The following is a 25285-nucleotide window of genomic DNA, read 5'->3' as shown; positions in this document are numbered from 1 at the left end:
TTTTTCTAAGGGCTTGTCTACACTAACACTTACTTCAGTATAACTTATGTTGCTCAGGGATGTGAATAATCCACACACCTTAGGGGTGTAAGTTACACCAACCTAAGCACCAGGGTAAACAGCGCTATATTGGCGGCAAAATTTCTTCTGCCAACGTAGCTACATCCTCTCACGAAGGTGGTGTTAGGCTGGTGGGAGAGCTCTCTCCTGTTGGCTTACAGTGTCTTCACCACACCCGCTGCAGTGGTGCAGCTATATCGGTGCAGCTGTGTGCTGTAGCACTTCTAATGTAGACTAGCCCTAGGTTTTGAGGCACCCTCAGCATCCGACAGCCTGGTCGTTTTTATCCTGCCTTGAAGCCAGATCAAGGGAGGGCCACCTTTGCCTCTTCGCTTTTCAAGGCTTGCAGTCCAAATCTGACCTATCTGTGTGGCTTCTAGATGAGGAGGCTTCATATGGTTTTGAAGCTTATGCTGCGACTGATTTCAACTACAATCAGTCGCCCTTGAGCTTAGATGCCTGGAATCTGGGCTTGGAGTCCCCACCTAGTTGCCTGCTCCATGAGAAAAGCCCTTAGGAGTGGTTCCCTCAACTGCTGGGTCCACTTGGAGAAGGACCTGCAGAATTCACAACACTCCTGGGTGTGCCCCTGACTGAGGCAAAACAGACACCTTTTGTATCTGTCATCTACAGATATAACTGCTTTGCAGGATGGGCAGTTTTTAAGCCTGGGGACTTGCCATGTTGGCTGGTACTGCCAGCAAACATAGGGAAAGGTGCCTTTGTCTATGGCATGTGCCTGCATCTATCTGACCACATTCTCAACACCAATGTGGAGGTAAATCTGAAGAGAGTTGCTCTGACATGCACTGCAGGTGGTAGAGAAAGAACTGAGACTTGGTGGCTCTGCCCTTTATATCCTTTCGGAATGCACAAGGAAGATCTGTGTTGCAGTTTGTACACCCAGAGACTAGCCTACAGGGAGGCATACTGCCTAGGTCTTTCAATTGTGGAATATCTATATGGACTAGCACTCAAAGAAGAAAAAGAGGTTACTTACCTTTTACAGTAACTAATGTTCTTTGAGACCGGTGTAGTCTGTATACATATTCCACTACCCACCTGCCATGTCTGCTACTTCAAAGTCCTGAAGTCACAGGCTCTCTCAATAGTGAAGGAACTGAGGTAGGGTGAGGTGGCTTCTCCCTTTATACCGTCACAAAATGATGCATGTGCTGCCTCAATGGGAACTGCTAACTAGAAAATTCTCCAGCACGTGCACACTGGACATGCACTTGCCAACTGTGGAATATGTATATGTGGACTACACATCACAAAGAACATCAGTTGCTAAAAGAGGGTTACTTACCTTTATACCTAATTTTCTGGGTGTCCAACATGAGACACCTCGAGCCAGATTTCAAGGTGCTGATTGCTCACGACTTCAACTAAAAGCGATTGGATCTGTGCTTTCAACGTATAATGCTCTATAAAAATGCTAATTATTGTGGAAAATTAGAGCCTAGGTTTCTCAGGTTGGGTATCCAAAGTTAGTGGACACTTTTGACAACTTGGGCCTTAATGACTCTGTGTTTGTGTCCCATCTGTAAAATGGGGATAATACCACCTCTTCTCTGAAGACTGTTTCAAAGATAAATTCATTAATATTTGTGAAGCACTTAGACACCATGGTTAGAGCACCATAGAAATGCCCAGAGGACATTAATAATTTTGTGTTTGGTCCTGCGTTTGAATAGTCTGTGGCAAATAAGGCCTGAGGCTACTGAGGATTATAAAAAGAAATACTGAATAACTACTCACTCTTATTTCTTTAAAACCAGCTCCTTCTCCCTACTCAAAAACAGCTGAAGAGATTTTGCTCAAAGTTTTTAAAAGAATAGCCACTGTGTGTGAAGTCCAAGTTACACTTGCAGCCTGAATTCTGATATTTCCTAACTTTTGAGTGCTTGCCTTTGCAATCTTCCTGTTCTTTTAATGAAGTGTTTTTGGATGTAATCTTTATATATATAATATATAGTGTGTGTATCTCGGACATATGCATGTTCTTGGATGGTGATATTTCATAAACTAATTAAAACCTTTGAATTTTTTGTGTTTGACAGTGAAATTGATAAAAACATTGATTATATGTCAAATTTAAGAAGAGATAAATGGATGGTTGAAGGCAAATTGCGGAAGTAAGTTATATTTCCTTAAATATTTCAGTGTATTTCTTTTGTGTTTGTTTAAATTTCTACTATCAAGATTTGTTCCAAAGGCAAAAATCAGCTAAGTTGTGTTTTAAAAAAAAACCCAACAACAACAAAAACCAGTAACTGCAATACTTAATTAAGAAATGATATTAATTTAACTTGTCCCAAGGCCAGTATTTTACAATCGTTTAAAGATGCATGAGATTCAGTGGGTTACTATGCCTCAAAATTGGAAGAAACTCAAATCCATTTTGCATTCTTTGAAAGAAATAAGCCATTTTTTATTTGAAGGTTACTTTAGCTGTCAAATTGTTATTGATGTTAAGAGACTGATTGGACCTGCCACACTTCTCAATTTAAATATACTTATAAAGGGCCTGATTGTTGTTACAATGGACACCCTTAAAAACTTGCCAGTTACTTTGATAACTAAATAATGCTACCTCACTATTTGCAGTACATCCTCAGTGTTCCTATGGTAAGTGTTGGGAATAATGCAGATACTGAGGTAATCTCATCTGTTTACCTCAGGCAACATTGGCAAATTTTCAAGGGTAATCACTTTATGTCCCCTATTCTCCCATCGTACAAAACAAAATTCCATACAGCAAGCATAATAGCTCCATTTACCAGGAGGCTAGAAGGCAAAGAAACTGTGAATCACATGGGATGTACATAGCCAGGCTCCACTCCCCTTCCCTTTTTCATCTTTGCCTCCTATCCAGGAAGCATTGAATCCTTTCTCTGTCCTTTGCTTCAGTTACTTTGTTTCTAATCCTGTTTTTCCCTTTTTTCCGTTTAATGTGTCTCAGAAGGAAGAAAGAAGTAAAGAAGAAGGACAAGAGGGAGATAGAGGAAAAAACCTGACCATTAAAAAAAAAAAAATTACAGGAAAAAAAATGTAGCTATGGACCTCCGCTAATACTGCTGGTTCCCAAACTACATAGGTGTAATGGCTTTATCTCTTGGGGCAAGCCCAATCATTCTCCCATCTCATCTGGATCTCAACAGGCCAGTCGTCTCCTGTGGGTATGTGGTCGAAACAGTGCTGCTGAAGCTCTGATTTAGCCAAGAAATCTTAGCCATCTTTATCTCCTCAGGGACTCCTCGTTCTTATCTCTCTCCCTCCATCAAACTGTCATTTAGATCAGTGGGCAAAGGGAGACGAAGAGCATGCGGCTGGCTGCAGAACCAATGAGTTCATGCTTCTGGGCAGAACACTGAAGTACCTCAGGCAGGGTCTCAATCAAATCCTTCAGATTTGCTGTTGCTGTGGGAGACCCACAGTAGATTAGTTTCCCTTCTCACAGAGAAGCCATCTCAGTTGTAAACCATAACCACAGATCAAGTGCATTGTTTGTTCTTTTTGGGACTCAGGGAAGGAATGAAGGCCAACATTTTCACAATTGACTAGTGATTTTATGTGTCTCTATTTTCAGGTGCCCAACTAGATGCATGCCTTTTAGAGGGCATATGCACTCAGTACTTCTAAAAACCTTGAGGTATCTCAGGGTGGACATCTAGAATTTAAGGTCTGTTTGAAAAGTTAGACCATGGAGACCTATTCTTTTCCCTTGCCTGATTCCAGGAATGTTGTAAAGATCAGCTCAGATAGTATTTATGTCATTTTCTTAATATAGGTAGGTTGGTACCTAGCTGGCCCAGTATCTTTGGTTTGCAGCCCCAGTAGACCTTGCATTAGGTCCACGCTGAGGTCAGATTATGCAGGAGGTCATTTCCTTCAAACACCTCTTTCTGTATGTGCCTGGAAGTGAGGACGATTAAAGGGACAGCTTTCTGAGACAAGGCCTTCTCCCCTGATTGGGCTAAGTGGCCAGACACAATCAGGAAACGTTCCACCTTTGTCACCTTCTGTCCTATTTGGAGCATTTTTGTTAAGTTGTGCTCTCGGGAAGAGTTCTCATTGGTCACATGCTCCTTACAACATAGTGACTGCATTTTACCAGAGTTCACCAGGGCCTTGGAGTGCAGAATGCTGCCTTTTGGTGTCTGTGGTGCCTTCTTTGATTCATTTCTCTACTTTTCATTTTCAGTGTTATGCAAACCTTGGTTTGTATCCTTAAGAATTGTATCTGTTCATTTTCTTTCCACTGAAGTGGTCTTTTTACATGCCCTCTTCTCTTTTAGATGCATTTGAGAATTGCGTTCACTGGTTATTGAACTTCTTTATCTGCTGATGTTTCTGGACAAAGTTGTCCTTCAGATTATCTCTAGATTTTTATGCCTAAAGTTTTGAATTTTATGTTAGTCAGCCTATTCATTCACCTATGCTTTTGCCTGATATGTTAAGTCTTGTGCACAGAAAACTTTCCAGACTGGTGGTGAAGGCTGTAAAATTTTACTTCTCTTAGAAAAAGGATTAAATTTTCTAAAGTGCTTGAGTGACTTACGATGTTAAGTCCCATTTTCAAAAGTGACTTAGGCATTGATGTTTAGTGAGACTTAGGTGCCTTTTGAAAATGGGACTTAGGTACTTGTCATGTAAGTACTTTTGAAAATTTTACCCAAAGTGCATTAGAAAGTTTAAAAATCTGTTTCCATGAGCAAAAGAAGGGTCTAAGATCTTCTACATCTTCTAAATCTTCAAGTGGATTAAAGATATTTTTAAATATGTCCTACCAGGAGGTAGGTCATTTCTCACTGTCAGGGCATGGCTACACTAGAGAGCTTACAGCGATGCAGCTGCACCACTGTAAGTTCTCTAGTGTAGCCACTCTAAGCTGATGGGAGAGAGCTGTCCCATTGGCTTAACTATTCCAGCCCCCGCAAGTGGCAGTAGCTATGTCAGTGTGAGAAGCTCTTCAGACGACATAGCGCTGTCCATACTGGTGCTTATGTCAGTGTAACTTATTCACTACCCTATGCGACATAAGTTATGCCAACATAAGCTGTAGTGTAGACATAGCCTTAGCCTTCTAAAGGCACTATCGTCTCTTGAGCAGTGAGAACTGAGGCAATGATAATTGATCTACTCTGTGTCGGAATACTGCACAGTCCTCACTTCAGTTTTTGACCTTCATTACTGGCTAGATACATGAGCATTCTGGAGAGCTGTCATTTTTGTCAGTGTTCTCTCTCTAGGCTGCTGTTTGAGAAGCCACCTACTTTCACACTTCTCATTATAGCCACTTGCTGTATGGAATGTTGTTTCGTAGGATGGGAGAAATAGGGAAGTACGACAAGGAAAAATTACTTGCTGGTAATTGTGTTTGTCGTAATCCTTTCACTTTTCCCATCCTCCTTCCCTCCCCTCTTCTCTAACAAAATATTTGCCTTTTCTACATGCTTTTTTATATCTACTCTAGATCAGTTATATTTTTGACCTGCTCTTTAAATGACTATTTGAGCCTGGTTATATATATCTTCTATGATTCAGTGTGTTTGCCTGCTAGCTTCCTGGTAGGTAGAACTATAACATTTGCTCTATGGAATCTTTTTTTGTAGGATTTTGTAGAAGAGGAAGGTCTACAACAATCATAAATACTGGTATGTAAGTTTCTCATTTGTTTCTTAAAATTAACACATCTGTTAACCTCTTAGTTACTTTAGCTGGTTACGATTTCTTAGAGAGAGTGTTGTGTCCCGAATGTGAAAAGACCAGTCAAAGTGTAAAGACTAATAAAAACATTATGTAAAATAGACTAAATACACCTAAAAAAGTTCTATTTTAAAAAAATACAGGATCAAGGGTCAAGTTTACTATCACCTTGCTAGTGCTAAGATTACTTCAGCAAAATGATGTTCTTTGTTTTACTATCATCAGTTTTCAGCTTTCCCAGATACATATGTTTAATAGTGACTTTTTTAAATGGGTGGGTAAAATGCAGATTTCAGCAGGTGCAGTGCAAAAGAAAAAGAGAAAAAATAATAAATTAATAGAGAAGGAAGATTGAAATGGGCTCTTCTCTCTAGCTTACAGGGCTGGCTATTTAAAATTCCTCTTGTCCTGCATGTCTTTTATACAGGCGTTCAGTGTTACTCTGTAGAAATTACCCTGAAGACAGGAAATCCAGTGCAGAACTGAATATATTTTTAAGGGTCAGAATTCTGTATGAAGTGTTCTACAATGTGAATTTCTTATGTCAGTCACTGGTAACAAACAGTGAGATAGCAGAAGGTTGTCGTAGGACAGAAGTAAATTTGAGTTTAAAATGAGTGGTGCACTTTGGAATGAAGTACAGAGTAGAGTATGTGTATGCTACAACTACAGTCAGTAATACCACTTGCATATCATGTGTTTAAAGGCTTAGAATCATTCATGCAAAGAAAACCGGCAAGAGAGATACTACAGTGGGTGGTGAAATAGGAGAAGAACAGCATTCATTGGGTACATCCACCCCAGGCCGCAAAAGGAGACGGAAGGGAGGAGACAGTGATTATGATGATGACGACGACGATGATAGTGATGATCAAGCAGATGAAGATGATGAGGATGAAGAGGACAAAGATGACAAAAAGGGAAAGAAGGCAGAAGTTTGTGAAGATGAGGTAGGGAATATTAATTTAACAAAACTTGTTTTTTAAATGTGAAATAATGGAATTTTCTTTCCACTCCTTTATATGATAGATTTGAAGACAACATTTGTCAAAAATCTTATAAAAAGGAAAAAAATCATAAAGTGAGATTGTGTCAGATTTGTTTTTAATTGTTTGATATTTTAAGTTCTTTGATAGGCTATTCTTTTCTTTATTCTTTAGCCAGGTATCTTTGGTTTATTTTTTGTTTGCATGTTTTGGCTTAATCTTGATTTTCATTTCTCTCAGGACTGCCTTCCTACTATCTGATGTAGACTCTTCAAAGAGGAAAAGACTAAATCAGATCCAGGGAGCCAATTATTTTCTAGTAAATAAGCATGAAAGTAGCTTTCCAGAAAGTAGAGAAGGAGATGTGTTAATTATCAGGATAGCTTCGGTTTAGTCATTGGTACAGAGAGAAATTATAATAAATAATATCCACTATCAGACGGGTAGCCGTGTTAGTCTGGATCTGTAAAAGTGGCAAAGAGTCCTGTGGCACCTTATAGACTAACAGACGTATTGTAGCATAAGCTTTCGTGGGTGAATACCCACTTCGTCGGATGGATGTAGTGGAAATTTCCAGAGGCATGTATAAATATGCAAGCAAGAATCAGGCTAGGGATAACAAGGGTTAGTTCAATCAGGGAGCATGAGGCCCTCTTCTAGCAGTTGAGGTGTGAACAGCAAGGGAAGGGAAACTGCTTTTGTAGTTGGCTAGCCATTCACAGTCTTTGTTTAATCCTGAGCTGATGGTGTCAAATTTGCAAATGAACTGAAGCTCAGCAGTTTCTCTTTGAAGTCTGGTCCTGAAGTTTTTTTTGCTGCAGGATGGCTACCTTTAAGTCTGCTGTTGTGCGTCCAGGGAGGTTAACATGTTCCCCTACAGGTTTTTGTATATTGCCGTTCCTAATATCTGATTTGTGTCCATTATCCTTGGGGAGGGGTATAGCAGGGCTGCCAGCCGTGGACAAAGCAGGCAGTCAAACGACGTTATAGGGGAGCATCACATAATTTTAAACTAGCATGTTCTGTAATGAAGCAGGGACATAAGATAGAAACAAAGTTAAGCGAGACGATGTTAAGTGGGGAGTTACTATATGTGTCACCTCTAGTCTATTCTTCTTTGTTCTCATCTTTCTTTTCCCTATAACATCACTGTGCTTTTAATACCCCATAGTATTTCTATGGACAATGGCAGCGCTCACTCAGGAAATCCTACAGAAGTATATTCACATTTAACCTTAATTATCTTTCCTCCATCCTTTGGAAAACATAAAGCTATTAATACTAGAGCTCACCGTTTAACTGGTGGTGACAAATTCATTTAGCACCTCATGTGCTTAATTTAAAAGCAAAGGGCCGAATTAACTGGTCTCCCCTCTACAATGCCTGAGAATTGTGAGCGGGTAATTATAAATCACATTTGAAAGGGAAAACCACATACAGCACATTTCAGGAGAGCTGGTCTCTCTGTATTAATTTAGATATAAGGTGCCACAGGACTCTTTGCTGCTTTTAAATATCCACTATGAAACTGAGGTGTCAGGTGTGATTACAAGCTGAAACAAGCTGAAAGGGAAGGGTTGTTTGTGAGCTTCAGCTGAAACTGTGTGTGTGTGTGTGTGTGTGTTTAAAGTTACAGAATAATTGAATTTTGTTGGAGAATATGATCTTTGAGGCTTTACAACTTCTGCAGGTTGATGAGGGTGAGAGAAATGGTCTTTTGCAGTTCCACAGTACTTGATCACCTGCTCTCATATTTTAATGCCCAACATCCTTATAAGTCAGAAGGCGGGTGTCAAGGTTCCTTCCCCACTCTGAACTTTTGGATACAGATGTGGGGACCTGCATGAAAGACCCCCTAAGCTTATTCTTACCAGCTTAGGTTAAAAACTTCCTCAAGGTACAAACTTTGCCTTGTTCTTGAACCCTATGCTGCCACCACCAAGTGTGTTAAACAAAAAACAGGGAAAGAGCCCACTTGGAGACATCTTCCCCCCAAAATATCCCCCCAAGCCCTAAACCCCCTTTCCTGGGGAAGGCTTAATAAAAATCCTCACCAGTTTGCATAGGTGAACACAGACTCAAACCCTTGGATCTTAAGAACAATGAAAAAGCAATCAGGTTCTTAAAAGAAGTATTTTAATTAAAGAAAAAGTAAAATAATCACTTCTGTAAAATACGTTACAGGGTAATTAAAAACATAGAGAATCCCTCTAGGCAAAACCATAAGTTACAAAAAGACACAAAAACAGGAATATACATTCCATTCAGCACAACCTATTTTACCAGCCATTTAACAAAAGGAAATCTAATGCATTTCTAGCTAGATTACTTACTAACTTAACAGAAGTTCTGAAGAGCATTCCTGATCTGTTCCCAGCAAAAGCATCACACAGACAGACAGACCCTTTGTCCCCCCTCCTCCCCAGCCTTTGAAAGAATCTTGTCTCCTCATTGGTCATTTTGGTCAGGTGCCAGCGAGGTTATCTTAGCTTCTTAACCCTTTACAGGTGAAAGGGTTTTGCCTCTGGCCAGGAAGGATTTTAAAGTTCTGTATACAGAAAGGTGGTTACCATTCCCTTTATATTTATGACAGCGGGTCATTACGAATATTTATTACCTTATTAAACTGAACTGTCTTTGTTATAGCAAACTGAGCTTTTTATAGAAATTCCACAGAATCTCAAGCAACATCACACAAGTCCAACAGTGTGGTCTGGTGGAAGAAGCCTGGGAAAGGAGCCAAAAAAATGCTAAATTTGAATCCTGCCTTTTGCTCTAGTTTGCTATATGGCCTCCAACAAGTCACATCACCTTTCTTTCTGTCATTTTACCAATCTGTAAAATAAGGTGGTTGTATTTCTTTACCTACAGTACCTCACAATTGTGTTGTGAGAATGACTGACTAATGTTTGTACAGTGCTTTATATGCAAACTAGTGGTTACACTCAAATCCATACAAATACCTTTGATTAAAAAGTAAACATCAGCTGGAGGAACTCTCCTTCTGGCCACCATTCTGGATTGTGTATGGAATTATAGTAATCCCTTCCTGCTGTCTTTCTGTCCTTGTGAATGAATATAGGAGATACTGCCAGAAAATCTTTGTGTGTGAATGGTCCCATAAGCAAAAAGAGTGAACCTTTAGAAATGCAATCCTCTTGGAAATACAAAATATGGATAGCTTGCAAAAAAAGGACAGTAGACAATAATGTTTAAGCAGGAAGACCTACTTCATAAAGTCTTATCTGTGAAGACTGGAAGACTCCATGGACCTGTGTGTCTTCTTTAACTCACAGCTCTATCAATCAGTCCTACAGACTTCTGATGTCATTAAATGCAAAAATGAAATTTGAGTTTTCCCTAAAACTATGTTAAATACCACAGTGACCAGGCTGGGTACCAGGAGTGGGGGACATTCAACAGAGAAATAACCTTTAACTAACCTTTTCTAATTATTTTTAACTGTGTGAAAAAGTCTTGGTGTTTTCTGGTTCACTTAAGATATCCCAGAATGTGATATCTGTGATAAATACAGAAAGTCCCATTGCAACCCATGTTATGTGTGATGTTTCACAATGCTGCGTTTGTGAGCCAAGAAGTACAAAAAGAATTTCACAAAAGGTTAGAATGATTTTTGTAAAGGTTAATTAAATCTTATCTCTGTGTGGAATGCCTCCCTTCCTCATACCACTGCATCATGGTTATTGTTGGAATTTAACACGCATTTCTGGGTTTCACTCCAGTTTCATTTTTGCTTTTCAGTTCACCTTTAAAGTATATGAGGTATAATTTCAGCTGTTCACACAAAAAATCACATAGGGGAGACTACTATCTTCTGCTTCAGGGTGAGGGGTAATTGAGACTTCCCAGGAATGTTATAGAACTCTCTTGGAACCGTACTATAGTTCGCCCAGAGCTCACTGAATTGAATTAAAATTCTTATGGAAATGATCCTTATTTCTAGTTGTAATTTCATCAAGCAGAATTTAAAGCTTACAGTTTTCAATCATAGAAGGTCTCTCTTTAAAAATGAATAAGAGCAGTACTAGTAATTCCCATACAAATTTTTGTCATTTAAAGTGGCTTTGCATTTTCTTGTGAATGTTGAAAGAAGACTCCAAATTCTCTCTCTCCAAATACTGATTGATCAGATTCTGACATTATTCCATTATTTAATGTGAGAAAAACTCTTAAAAATGAGTGTAAAAGAACACACAACTTTATTAAACTTAATAAACTAAATTATAGTTTTAAGTGTGCACCTGCAAGGTGAATTATTTTTTTCCTGTAAATGGACAAAGTCGACTGGCCACCCACTCTCCCCATACATATACATCTTGGGAAGGAAGATTTATAATACTTTTGTAGAAGTAAAGGTATAGTTTGCATATCACATATGTTCCACAAACAAATAGTTCCAACTTCTCCACACAACTCCCGCTGAGGTCAATGGGAGTTGCATCCATGTCTTAGGGTAGAATTTGTCCCACAGATTCGACATGACATATTTGTTACATGAAGCTCTTGTACTGTAGCATTAGTAGGATGTAGTAGCATTACATTATCCTGACATAAACTATCATGACTTTGTATTTATTGGGTGTAGGATGATGGGGACCAGGCAGCAAGTGTTGAAGAGTTAGAGAAACAGATTGAAAAACTCACCAAGGTAAGAGATTTCCATCAGTTTTAGTGTCTGTCTTATCTGTTTTTTCTGCCTCTAGCACTTTCTCTGCATGGGCTTCTTTGACAGGGCAGAAGGAGACACAGATCCCAGCTTATCTTCCCATTGTTGCTTTTCCTCCCATTCTCCATGTACTTGTGGTTGATTCCCTCCCAACCCTCACATATTTCCTCAACTCCCTAACCTTCTAACTAGTGCTTTTACTTCCAGTTAATCAGCTCTCAACTTATCTACTGCTGATGTTTTTACTTTCACTCTCGCAGGATATCAGTTTACCAACCACCCTTCTTTAGGTGTCTTTTCTCTCAGTCCCTGGTGAATACTGTCCAGAACCCATCCCTTGATAGTGGGGCCTTTTGCGATACTTGGACCTGCAAATTTACCCTAATTGTGAGCTCAACTGTGAAAACTGAGTAGAAGTTCATAAAGTATCACAATAACCTATAACTACAATTGTTGATAGGAAAAGTTGCCAATGCGAGAAAGTTAGTCGAACAAAAAGGCCTACTGATACAACTCAAGGACTGTGTAAAAATAATGCTTGGTAAACAAGAAAAGCGTGGAACCAGAGATCAGTGAACCAGAATTGGTGTGCTGGAAATTTAGGTTCAATTGTGTGGATAAAATAATGAGGCGACGGGCTGTTGTACCCACCACTCCCTTTTAGGAGAGAAAGAGACTTCAAGGAGAAAAATTGGCCATTGGAGTGAGATTCACCATCATGGCTGCCACCCCCACCATATTGTGGGACACCAGGCCTTCTTCATCTTGATCCTGAGAGATGTTCTGGCCAGACTAGGACAAAGAGACCTACCCAGATGACATCACCACCACTGCCACCTCCAACTAAATCCCAAACACCAGCTGGGATGTGTGACTTTGCCACCTCCACCCACCCTCTGTGTGTTCTTTTCCTTCCCCACCTTATTTCTTTTCTTTCCTGTCTCCTTTTGCCTCTTGTTTAATAAGAGTCTGGCTTAGCCAACCAAGACTGCATATTTTGCAACCCTGCTGTAAGCTTGTTACCAGAAAGTGGCAACTATAAGCAGTACCGAAATAGGCCAATGGTTGTACAAGTTTGCCAGGTCTCGGAGTGGCTCGTAAGATCGTGTGCCATGGCTGTTTTTCCAGCAGTGAGATTGCAAGTGAAAGTCAACACCAGAGACAGAAGGTGCATTTTCTATCTTTGCTGTTCTGTTCTCTCTCCTTTTGCGTGTTTGTTGTCTTAGGAAATGGGATTGGGCTTTAACAACAGCAACAATAACAGCTCCAGCCCATCTCAGCTAACTAACTTCTCTTTCCCCCCAAAGGACAGTTGTTAGCCTCCGAAATACCATTTAAAAGACTGGTTTTTTCCTTCTGAAAACTATCTTCAGCTAAAAGAGAAGGAATAAGGGATGTTGTTAAAATGAAAGTCTTATTTAATGCTTTACATTTCAAATGCTGTAACTGTTTTCCCTTATTTTCTATATCTTTAATAGTGTGATTGCCATGTACTAAGCAGGATGAGACCCTGAACCTTATTTAAAAGTGCTTACTGTTGGACAGTCAGGGTCACATTAACAACTTTAGCCCATATATTCCATCTAAATTAATACAAAGAGACCTGCTCTCCTGAAATGTCCTGTATGTGATTTTCCCTTTCAAACCTGATTTGTAATTACTTGCTCACTCCTGCTATTGGTTGACCTTCAGAACCTAGTTCCCAGGCATTGTAGAGAGGAGACCAGTTAACTTGGCCCATTGCTTTTAAATTAAGCACATGGGGTGCTAAGTGAATTTGTCACCACCAGTTAAAGGGTGAGCTCTAGTATTAATAGCTTTATGTTTTCCAAAGGATGGAGGCAATATAAGTAAGGTTAAATGTGAATATACTTCTGTAGGATTTCCTGAGTGAGTGCTGCCATTGTCCATAGAACTACTATGGGGTATTAAAAGCACTGTGATGTTATAGGGAAAGGAAAGATGAGAACAAAGAAGAATAGACTAGAGGTGACACATACAGTAACTCCCCACTTAACGTCGTCTCGCTTAACTTTGTTTCGATCTTACGTCCCTGCTCCATTACAGAACATGCTAGTTTAAAATTGTGCGATGCTCCCCTATAACGTCGTTTGGCTGCCTGCTTTGTCCATGGCTGGCAGCCCCTCCATGCCTCTCCCCAGCGCCTCCCACCCACCGGCGGACCCCGAAGATCAGTGCCTTCCCCGTGCTGCTCCTGCCCGCAGCAGTCAGCTGTCTTGCAGCATTCAGGAGGCTGGGGGAGGAGCAAGGACGCAGCGCACAGCCTCCCCCGCCTCCTGCCCGCGCCATTCAGCTGGTTTGAGGTGTTCAGGGGGCTGGGGGGGGGGGAGGAGCAAGGACGCGGCACGCAGTCTCCCACCTCCCTCCCCTGCCTCCTGAATGCCGCAAACTAGCTGTTTGGGGGGCTGCCAGCCTGTTTAATACCTGTATTAAATTCCTTATTTAATATTGTTTAAAATGTATATAATGCCTTTTGTCTTGCAAAAAAAAATTTCCCTGGAACCTAACCTCCCCATTTACATTAATTCTTATGGGGAAATTGGATTCGTTTAATGTTGTTTCGCTTAAAGTTGCATTTTTCAGGAACATACCTACAACATTAAGTGAGGAGTTACTTAAGATAATAGCACAAAGAAACTTGCAAGAAACCTCCACAATATCAGTCCCTCTATAAATTTGTAGGATTTATAGGGTACTTTTTGGTGAGGAAGACAAGTCAAATTTGTTTTGAACCTTGCAATGGTGAAGACCATTCCTGAATTCTAAAATAGCCAGGTGCCTAGACTACGGCCCAAAGCTGCATAGACTTGAATAGCTGCTTATTCAGTTTCTGAAGAGTTGCATATGTTTTTGAGTAGTACAGTAGAATCAGGTGTTTACATAATGGCAGTCGGTATAGGAAGGGAAACTGGTTAGTAGATAAGGAGAATAGAATGGGGAAAATTTGACGAATTGGGATTCTATAGTGTACCTATTTAATTTAATTAATTAATTTATTTATTAAAAGAGAGTTCATCCTTTCAGCCTCTGTCATTGGTTTGCCTACTGCTCCCAGCTGCAATAAACTCCCAGTTCTGGGAATTCTACACTGCTTCCAAGAGTGCCAGTTTAACAGAGGAAGGAGAGGGTAAACTAACTGAAATTCCTGTTAGATTTCTCCACTCCTCCCAAAGAGTACTTTGTGTTTGAATACAGGCTTTATCTTTAGATATTACTGAACTCATTTCTCTAAGCGAATTGAAATATTCATTGGTTTCTCATCAGGAGCTACAGAATCTCACGCTGCGCTGGGTACCTTCAGCACTCCGAACACCATTTACTGTATTGCATAATTGATAGGATCTTGTCTGTTCCAGTACAATGAAATCATGGATTCTGTTGTTCTCTGAACGTTGATATTAAAATACAGAACATACTACTGCAGAATGCATCCTTACGGTGACGCTGATAAATTTAGGATATATCAAAGAGTGCCCGAGCTGATTATTTGAAGACAATTTGGCTTTTTAGATAAAACACTTGTGTGAAATATCCCAAGTAAAGTGTCTGGGAAACCGTATGCTCATGTGGCCACTGAGCTGTCATTTGACCTTGCCTGAACAGATATTTTATACTGTAACAACTGATTTTTTTCCCCCACTGAATTATAATCCCCTACCCCTGTTTTTTTTTTTAAACAGCAACAAAGCCAATACAGAAGGAAGTTATTTGAAGCCTCTCACTCTTTACGGTCAATGATGTTTGGTCAGGATCGTTACAGACGCCGGTATTGGATTCTACCCCAGTGTGGGGGTATTTTTGTGGAAGGCATGGAAAGTGGTGAAGGTAAGTACCATAAAGGAGTCATTCTAGAAATTACCATACAAGAGTATACCACCTGTGCATCTAGTCTGTTAATTGTGTCTCCAAAAATGGCCTATTACCTTCAGGAGAAGGCTAAAAACTAACCTGTGATAGCCCTAGCTATTTGTGCAGTGCTGTTTGATGAGGCTAAGGGGAGTTTTTCTGATTTTCAGTTGGTTAATTTATCGCTTGAAACAGAGAATTAATATCCTTTTGTTAATTTTTGATTAGTGTAGTAGCTAGTGTTGTAGCTAGTGTAGCTGCATATGAAATCCTTTAATGTTGCTGTGATAAATGAAGCGGGGGGGCGGGGGGAAAGAGATCTTCCTTTTAAGGACACCCAGTTAGCTATAAAATCCCTCTTGGTAGCTGTTTTCTACTTGCTTTACCTGTAAAGGGTTAAAAAAGCCCATAGGTAAAAAGAAGGGAGTGGGCACCTGACCAAAAGAGCCAATGGGAGGGCTAGAACTGTTTAAAATTGGGAAAAAACTTCCCTTTCTCTGTGTGTCTGTTGTTGCTCTCCGGAGAAGAGGGGAACAGGGCAGCAGTTATGCTGTGAGAAGCTGAAGGCCAGGTATGAAAATCATCAGTCAGACCTAGAATTGCTTATTTGGAACCCAGATATGTAAGTAGATCAGAAAATGTGTAGAAAAACATGATTAGGTTTATTTTGTTTATTTCTTATGGCTTGTGGATTCCTCTGCTAAACCCGGATGCTTTTGTTGCTTGTAACCTTTAAGCTGAACCCCCAGAAACTATTTTGGGTGCTTAATTTTTGGAATTGCTCTTGTAAAAATCTAGGAATAGCCTCAGTTTTCAGATATATTTTCTTTTTGTTTTTAATAAAATTTAACTTTTTTAAGAACTGGATTTGGATTTTTGTGTCTTAAGAAGTTTGTGCACATGTTTTTTAGTTAGCTCGTGGCAACAGCTGATTTCTTTGTTCTCCTTTCTCAGCTCTTCTCTGGGGGGTGGGGATGTGTGAAAGGGCTTGAAGGCACCCCACAGGAAGGAATTCCCAAGAGTGCCTTCCTGGGTTTCAAGGGGTTTTGCATTTGGGTGGTGGCAACATCTGCCCATCCAAGGTCAGAGAGAAGCTGTGACCTTGGGAGTTTAATACCAGCCTGGAGTGGCCAGTATTAATTTTTAAAATCCTTGTGGGCCCCCACCTTAGTGGGGAATCAGCCTTGACAGTGGCTAAACTATTTCTCTCTATTTTCTGTGGCAATGAATTCTGCAGGTTGACCACAGAATGTATGAAGAAGCATTTCTTTTTGTTTGTTTTAATTCTCTCAGGGTTTATGCAGATATTCAGAATGTTTTGTGTTTAGAGATTACATATATGGTGTGAAATAAAATGGAACATAATTGTTATACAATAAAATACTGCCTTTTCAGTTCTCTGCTAAAACAATAATTTCTTTATTAACCCATAACATGGTTTTATGCTCCTCTTTTTTTCTGAGTGACCTGAATTCCCCGCCAAGAGACATTAAAGTCTATTTTACTAAAATTTAAATGAAGTTGCTGATTTTGATAGTTAATATATACCTATTCCACAAACTTTTTTTTTTTTTTAATTAACCTTAAGTCTAGATGCATGTGAATTTTAGAATTCACTCATTAGAATTCCTGGATATAGATCCAACCCATGATTTTGGTTCCAGAACAGATCCATTTTTTCAGTTCTGGTTTGGATGCAGCCAAAACCCGCCATTTTCTCAAGATTTTGGCCCAAGATGGCAAAAATCTCTCCAAGAACTCCTCGGAAGATGCATTCTAGGTATCTCTCACACCCATCCCCAAAGATTTCAGTACTATCAGAGTGAAACCTGAGCCCTGATTTGACTTGAAACCTGAATCACAAAGTCTCACCTAAACCTAATCATGATCCCAAAGGTAGCTTGCTAATATTGTGTGTGCTCTGTAGGGCCTCTCTTTCACCATCCGCTCATTATAGTATGCTCTGAATTAGAAACTGCTGTGCAAACACCAAAAGTTATATGGAAGTAGAAGTTGACTGTCAAATGCTGTAGTGCTTGTGTTTCTTTTCCTGTTTTCCAAAGTGTCTTCAATTGTACAGTAATAGTATTCCATATAGTGTATTTTAGCCTAGGGAATCCCAAAGAGCTTTACAAACTATATGCAGAGAACCACGGAACTAGAGCTACCTCTCTGGAGGTGCTATGGAAATTTTGGCCAAAAACACCAGGACAGACCCATGTTCTTATAAATTAGTCTAGAGGGATTGTTAAGGTCTATGCAGATCAAGGGTACTTACGTTTTTAAGATCTCATCTGCAAGATGTCTCCTTGCCCACTTTATCCCCTTTTCAGTAAATTGCATAGTAGTCAGTTTATTACCTCAGAAGGATGAGGTTGGCCCTGCTGAGTTTTGAAACCGATAGTTCCTGGGTGTAGGTAACTTGAAACTGGATGCATAGAACTCTAAGCCATCTGTCCAGTTATCAAAAATACCTCCCTCTCACGCTTTTACCTGTGCAGTTCCCTAAATTGTTTTTTCCTGTCAAGCCCGTTTTGGATCTCTTGGTAAATTCAACATTATTGGTACCCAGATACATTACTAGAGCGAAAAGAAAAGGAGTACTTGTGGCACAATTGGTTACTCTCTAAGGTGCCACAAGTACTCCTTTTCTTTTTGCGAATACAGACTAACACGGCTGTTACTCTGAAACCTGTTACTAGAGCGGTGGGTGCATTAAAAATTCAGAAAGAGAGATGCAAAATTATAGCAGTGCATTTTCCTTGCTATTGTGCTTTTTTCCTTGTTGAAATTATTCTGGTTTTGCAGAATGTGCAAATAACCCCTGCAGGAGTTACCAGCCATAGATGATAAATAGGGGCCCTGTTTATCTGTAATTATGCAGCTGCACTAACTGATGCAGAAACTAAGCAAATGGCTGCCATGCTGAGTGCTTTTCCTTCTCTTTCCTCCCTGTTCCTACCATTTCTCCTTCTTTTGTTCTTTTTGAAGATTCTTATTGATGCTCGTTGACATATGTTAATATGGGCAGAGGAAGATAGAGGATTGAAGGGAGAATGGGAGAGAAGAGAGAACAGAACAGTTTTTTCCCCCATTTATAAATCTGGTCCTTCCCCACCTCAAAGATATTCAAGCTGACATGGACGCTGAACCTTAGGATTTTGTATTGTAAATTGTTTAGCTATTTAAACTATTCTATCCATTTATATACTTATCTATCTCTATATCCCAATCATTACATTGTGTAGGTTCTTCAAATAATTTATTTCAGGTAATGAGTAAAACAGGTACAAGTAGCCTCTAGTATTTGGTAATTAAAATTTGCAATCCACCCAATTAATTTTTTAATTAAAAGAAAGCGGGGAATTTAATGTCCTATTTCTATCTTTGGAGACATCCAATTTGTGAAATAGATTATTTATTTATTTATTTATTTGTGGTCTTCATTCTTTCTTCTCCCCCCACTATGGGCTGAGAGTTTATGGAAATAGCCTATAAACTTAAAAGCAAATATCCACACCAGGAGAGTAGAACGTGAAACTTTTTGGTAATTCTGCAGTCAATGGTAAGTTTCACAAGCACAAAGCTAGAAAAATTTTGTCCCTTCCAAAGAAATTAGAAGTGACAAAGTGCTTCAGAATTCCAGTGGTGTTCTGTATGCAAGTTAAGTGAATCTCTTAGCAATCTCTTGGGCAAAATCCTGGCCTTGTTGAACTCAATATGAGTTTGTTACTAATTTCAGTGGGTCCAGTTTTTCATCTCTGATGCATAGCAAAGTTTAAATCCGTTTTAGATTTGGTGAGGGGAAAAAAACACAATACAATTTACAACAGTATGAGAAGGGTCTGTGAGCATTTTTGTTATAAACCTCTTTCCAAACTGTTTTGAGTTGGCTGTGAAATTTCGTCCACACTGAGGTACAGTGTAAAGTATATTTGAGTGTTGTGTATCCTTTTACAAAATATTTTTCAGAGCTTGAAGGCAATTTCATAGAGTACATGACGGTCTAGAGCACGTGGAAGTGACTGATGAAGTTATTCTTTATATAAAACTTGCTTACAGGAATGATCTAAGTTATATGGTTCTTCTGTGATATTTAAAGTTTACAGTTTTTTCAATTTTTCAGGTCTAGAAGAAATTGCAAAAGAAAAAGAGAAGTTAAAAAAAGCAGAAAGTATACATATCAAAGAAGAGATGTTTGAGACCTCAGAGGAAAAATTAAACTGTGTAAATACAAGTCACTGTGAGCAGAAAGAAGATCTTAAGGAAAAGGATAACACTAATTTGTTTCTACAGAAACCTGGCTCTTTTTCAAAGCTAAGCAAACTGTTGGAGGTAGCAAAGATGTCTCCTGAATCTGACATTCTGTCACAAAAACCCAGTGGCAGTGCAGCAAATGGGTGTGCGTTATCTTATCAAAATAACTCTAAAAACTCTCTCTGCAGCCTTCAGCCCACCATATCACAAAGCAGCTCTGAAAAGTCAGATTCTAATAATCTTTTTAATCCCATTGCAAGTGGGCCAGGGAAGTTTTACAATTCTCCATTAATTCCAAATGACCAGTTGTTAAAGACTCTTACAGAAAAGAGCAGACAGTGGTTCAGCCTTTTACCGAGAATACCATGTGATGATACATCAGTTACCCATTCAGATACACCAGCTGCTTCTTCTTCACTAACTCTGCATTCAAATCCTCCCTCAAAATCACCTTCACCAGTTCCATCTCCTCATATCACTTCAACCTCTGTACAGAGTCCTATGGGAATAAGTCCTTTTGCATTATCATCACTTCAGGTTGGTACTTAATTACAATCTAAGGTTTCTGATCATGCAGTCCTTACTCAGGCAAAATTCCTTCTGAGAGCTGATCATACCATTGAAATTGTACCTTTGTTCCTTGTATTTTTTTTTTTTAAAAAAAAAACATTGTAAAATGTAGCTCATTCTTAGAAATGTTTTTTTATGCAGCCAAGTACTATTTGCTAAAAAGATTTAGATTGGTAGATTAGTAGGCAAACCGGGATCTTTAAATTAACAATTTGTGTGATTTTGTGTGTACTGTTTCAAATCATTTGTGTTTATATAAAGAAGTTGGCAATTGAATGGAAAAAAAATATAACTACTAATAGTAATTTTCGGAAGTGTGGTCATCAGAAGCAACAGTTTTCTAAACATTCGCCATATAGGGTTACTAGCTGTTTGTGTGACTTGGCATCTTAGGTTTTTAAATTCTTCAAGGCAGGGATCAAGGCTTCTTTTGTGTTTTTATTATGCCTAGCACAAGGGTTGACTAATCCTAATCCAGGTTTCTGGGGGCTCCACACTAGTAATAGAATTAATAGTAATGTTTTAAAAATATTTTTGATACAGCAGATGAAGACTGGATTACCTATAATGGGACTTCAATTTTGTGGATGGCCTACAGGAGTTCTTACTTCAAACCTTCCATTTTCATCTCCCTTACCTAGTGTTGGATCAGGGTTAGGATTGTCAGAAGGAAATGGTAACTCATTTTTGACACCCAATGTTCCTACAAGTAAAAGTGAATCACCGGTACCACAAACTGAAAAAACCGCTTCTGCTCCCTCTACAGGAGTTGAAGTAGCCAAGCCAGTAGATTATCCTAGCCCAAAACCCATACCAGAAGGTAAGCATAATGCAGTAATGTGCCAGAACTGTCTAAATGTTGAGTTCCTCTAATGTTGCTGCACTATCAGAACATTTGTTTGCATGATTTCTTGAAATAAATCTGATTGTAATAGTGCTTCATGTTTAAAATGCTTGTAAAAGATTTACAAACTTGTCTTGATTTAGAAATGCAATTTGGCTGGTGGAGAATTATTGATCCAGAGGACCTAAAAGCTTTGCTTAAAGTACTACATCTCAGGGGAATAAGAGAGAAGGCCTTACAGAAGCAAATACAGAAACACATGGATTACATTACTTTGGCCTGCATCAAGAACAAAGATGGTATGTAACTGATATGAATGTTTGATTGGTATAAGGATAATAAATAGAGGTGAATCTGAGGTACATTTGGATCCAGACTAGAACTTCTCAAACGCTCGGCTTGTCCAGATGTGAGCTTTTGGTTCAGGCCAATATCTAATAATTAGTTCACTTAACTAGGTATGTTTCTTTTCATGAAAAAAGGATATTGGCTTCAACACAGAACTTGCAGCCAGAGAGGAGGGGGTTTAAAGTGTCTTTAAAACACCTTTGTACCCTCTCGATACTGGATAGCTCTGGTAGCTGGAGAGCCGCCATCATAACACAGATAGTCCTGGGGACCTGACTGAGTTATGCCAATCTTTTCAGCCTGCCCGGAACCTTCACAGTGCTACATACTGCAGTGCATACTCGACGTGCCCCCACCCTAGATATTGCAATTCTTTAAGCATCTGTGACAAGATCAATACAAAATTAAGCGGTCACATTGGATATATTAAGAGTAAGTTTATATAATGACCATTAAACACTTTTTTAATGTAACAGGTTTGAGTTTGCAAAAATCAGTTACAATGTTAATTAAAATAAAATAATACAATTTCAACTCCCAAATACAGTTGCAATTATTGAAATAAACGAAAATGAGGAAAACCAGGTAACTCGAGACGTTGTGGAGAACTGGTCAGTAGAAGAGCAAGCAATGGAGATTGATCTGGCTATTCTTCACCAGGTGGAAGACCTAGAACGGAGAGTTGTATCAGCTAGTTTGCAAGTTAAGGTAAAACTGCCTTTCAGTAAAATCCCTCTTCAAAAATGTTGTTATTAAAGTGGTAAGAATTTAAAACCAGTATTTGCAGTTCTTTTGCTGTTAGGGATAACTGCCTTCTCATTAATTTTATAGTCCACAAATGGAACAAATCCAATATAATTTCACTATATTTGTATCACAGAAGCTGGAATGTTTTCTCACTTTCTCTTCCTATTTCAAACATCAAAGGAAACATAGAGTATAGTATTACTTTTTATTACAGTTAAATCTTTGGATAAAGATCCTCAGAGTGGCAGCCCCCAGAATATTCCCTTATAGCACACACAGCCCTGTGCCTTTCATTGTGGTGGGAATAATGCCATTTTAGGTGATGACCTGTTTTTAACTGCAAAGATTTGATGGGTATGGGATAGCTTAGTCATTTAGCTGTAGCACTTTGTGCCACCATTATATGTCTGTGTGGGTTTGTTGTTGTTCTTTAAAATAAATAAAAGAGCATTTCAACTTCTTTGTTTTGGGGATGGTGGAATAATGGAATACACCCCATGCATATGAGGAACTATGTACCACATGGATTGTGAATCTGAAGCAGCTCAGGACTTTCTGGTCACTATTACAATCATGGCGTTATGCAAGATGATTGTAGGCCCAGCAGTCTTTCTGCAATCTGGATATGATGTTTGGACTGGAGTAGAGTGGAGAGTTGGATGTTATTTCCATGTCATGGGTTGCACATTGCCTCCTGTGGTTTGAGGTCTGGGACCTGGCAGGGTCCTTCCTGTCAGAATGAGAAATCTGTTGTAATGGTCTGCCCTCAGAGACTAATGGAACTTGATGCTTCCAGAGGGCTCTGTGTGAATGCTACTGCTGAGAGACCACTCTGCTAATGATTTGGCTATGCTTATATTTTAGGATTCATTGTTTTAATTATCTGAATAGTTTGAGAAAGACAGGGTAAAAAGCTGATTACTAACTACTGACATCTGCTGAAGACAGTACCTGAATTTTTTAGGTTAATACAATACAAAATTCCATTATTCCCACACTTATCCAGTTACAGCACCAAACAATGTGTAAACCTCTCTACTAAATATAGGGCTGGATGTGTCCTGAGCCTGCATCGGAGAGGGAAGATCTGGTATATTATGAACATAAGTCATTTACTAAATTGTATAAGAAGCATGATGGAGACTGTGCTGGAGGAGAAGAAGGCAATACCAGTGCTCTAGAGCGGAAGAGTGACAACCCTCTAGATATAGCTGTAACCAGGCTTGCTGACTTGGAGCGGAACATAGAGCGAAGGTATCTGAAGAGCCCCTTAAGTACCACCATTCAGATCAAACTGGATAATGTGGGCACAGTTACTGTCCCTGCTCCTGCACCATCCATTAGTGGTGATGGTGACGGGTAGGTTATTGAGATTAACTTGAAAAATTATTGTGCTTCTTTGCTAATTGGAGCCTATTTTCTATTGCCTGTTATCTATGTATCTTCTTGTATGTCTGTGATCCATATGGATCATGTTATTCTGCATGGTGCTTTGTAAATATTTTTTGTTATGTATGTTGATAATCCTGCAAAGTTATCTTACATTTAACTGGTTGTGACTAAGCTTTGAGGCACGTAGCCACAGTCTGTGCACTACATCAAATTTAGTTGCTTAAACCTTATACTTATTGGCTGTGTACGTTTCGTCATTGCTTGGCTTTCAATGTGATAATGATTGTTCCATGTTCAGAGATCAGCAAACATGGATGTGACCTACTTAATTTCTCTGTATTTCAATGCAGAATTGAAGAGGATATTGCTCCAGGGCTAAGGGTATGGAGAAGGGCATTGTCAGAAGCTCGCAGTGCTGCACAGGTAGCTCTGTGCATTCAGCAGTTACAGAAATCAATAGCATGGGAAAAATCTATTATGAAAGTTGTAAGTGTTTTTCATTTAAGAAATACTGTAACTAAACTTTGCTGTGTCCTATTTCCCCACTTTAAGATACTGTGATTACTAATGTCTCTCTTACCGCTTCTAAAACTTACTACAGTTAAACTGTACGTAGTGCACTTATGAGCATAAATCGTACAGATTTCACTTTTGCCAAATTCAGCATTGTGAAACTTCCTATAATGGAAAGCTCTTCCACTGGTTGCTTTATTTTTAAGGTGTCAATTATTCTTTGAAATTAACATGTAGGTATAAAATAGGCATTTCCGTGGAGGACACCATATTACTGAAAATTACTCATCTATGATGTTAGCTTCATGAAGACTCATTGTCACATACTGTAATTAAAGGCTTGATTTTTCAGAAAGTTGAGATGCTCCAAAATGTATGTGGCTTCTTTCCATGCCCACTTATCACGAGTGAACATGCAAACTGGGCAGATATATAAGCAAGTGAGTTGTAATGTCCATCTCCTCATACACATGCCCGTTTAACAAGTAGAGCTGTGTTAATTGCACATACAAAAAAGCATGCAAATGCATGTGTAAAAATTTGCATGAACCTTTGAACCTCAAATTTCTGAAAATTAAGTTTTAAGACTGCTCTAACATTCATCAAAGAGAACTTTTACAGTTAAGTGTTAAGTATATAATGTTGAAATGTTAACTTGTAAACATCTTCATCCAATTATTGGATTGTTAAAACTAGCTCAAAATTGCTTTATGACCCAATATTGTGATCCAGTATTGTCAGTGTAATATGGTGGGCACTGTAGAAAGCATTTTTTTTTTTAAGTTATTAGCCCCTCTCCTCATTTTTGAACAAGCAAGTAATATCCCACTTCTACCCATTAGGTATGCTTTGTATTTCTAGATAGATAATTGAAGGATAATTTACAGATACAAATTATGCTTATAAGGTTTTATGCTCCTATCAAAAGATTATGGATACTACGAGAGGAGCCAAAAGACCACGGAAATGGCTTAAAGTGTAATTTGGGACTTTGAGAGCGAGGTATAGTTTAAATCACAGTTTTTCTCAATTGGGTTTGTCCATTGAATTACACAGGAAATGTGGGTATTTAGTAGAAGGGCTCATTCCTGAAAGGTGTTGATATTACTTACACCAAAAAATTTTTTTTTAATTGCATAGGACAATTTTTAAAATTCAGAATTTCCTCTTCCTTTTTTAAATTGCACTTTGTTTTTTCTCGTGTTTTCCTCTCATATTTTTATAGTTACAGACTTTGGACTAGAGAAAATAAGTCAAATGAATAGTCTAAAACATCCATCATCTTAAAATCTTTCCCCTATA

The 25285-nt window shown here is 38.9% G+C and overlaps 1 protein-coding gene across 27 annotated transcripts in view; it reads left to right on the top strand.

Annotated features, from left to right (window-relative positions):
* Positions 1-25285, top strand: part of BAZ2B (bromodomain adjacent to zinc finger domain 2B) — a 353401-nt gene that overhangs the window by 306059 nt on the left and 22057 nt on the right. For 17 of the 27 annotated variants that reach the window (XM_073305568.1, XM_073305567.1, XM_073305566.1 and 14 more), the window contains 10 exons: positions 2124-2198; positions 6479-6722; positions 11365-11427; positions 15147-15291; positions 19439-20106; positions 20683-20959; positions 21127-21282; positions 21879-22039; positions 23127-23437; positions 23821-23956. In XM_073305568.1, coding sequence (XP_073161669.1) covers positions 2124-2198; positions 6479-6722; positions 11365-11427; positions 15147-15291; positions 19439-20106; positions 20683-20959; positions 21127-21282; positions 21879-22039; positions 23127-23437; positions 23821-23956 — 2236 coding nt within the window. The remainder of the gene's footprint in view (positions 1-2123; positions 2199-6478; positions 6723-11364; positions 11428-15146; positions 15292-19438; positions 20107-20682; positions 20960-21126; positions 21283-21878; positions 22040-23126; positions 23438-23820; positions 23957-25285) is intronic. The other 10 variants (XM_073305583.1, XM_073305580.1, XM_073305578.1 and 7 more) reach the window with 4 other exon arrangements.

The sequence above is a fragment of the Lepidochelys kempii genome, chromosome 11, assembly GCF_965140265.1.
Source record: "Lepidochelys kempii isolate rLepKem1 chromosome 11, rLepKem1.hap2, whole genome shotgun sequence".
NCBI classification, from domain to species: domain Eukaryota; kingdom Metazoa; phylum Chordata; order Testudines; family Cheloniidae; genus Lepidochelys; species Lepidochelys kempii.
Note: the sequence above shows the minus strand (reverse complement) of the source record. Positions and strands in the feature narration are given on the sequence as shown.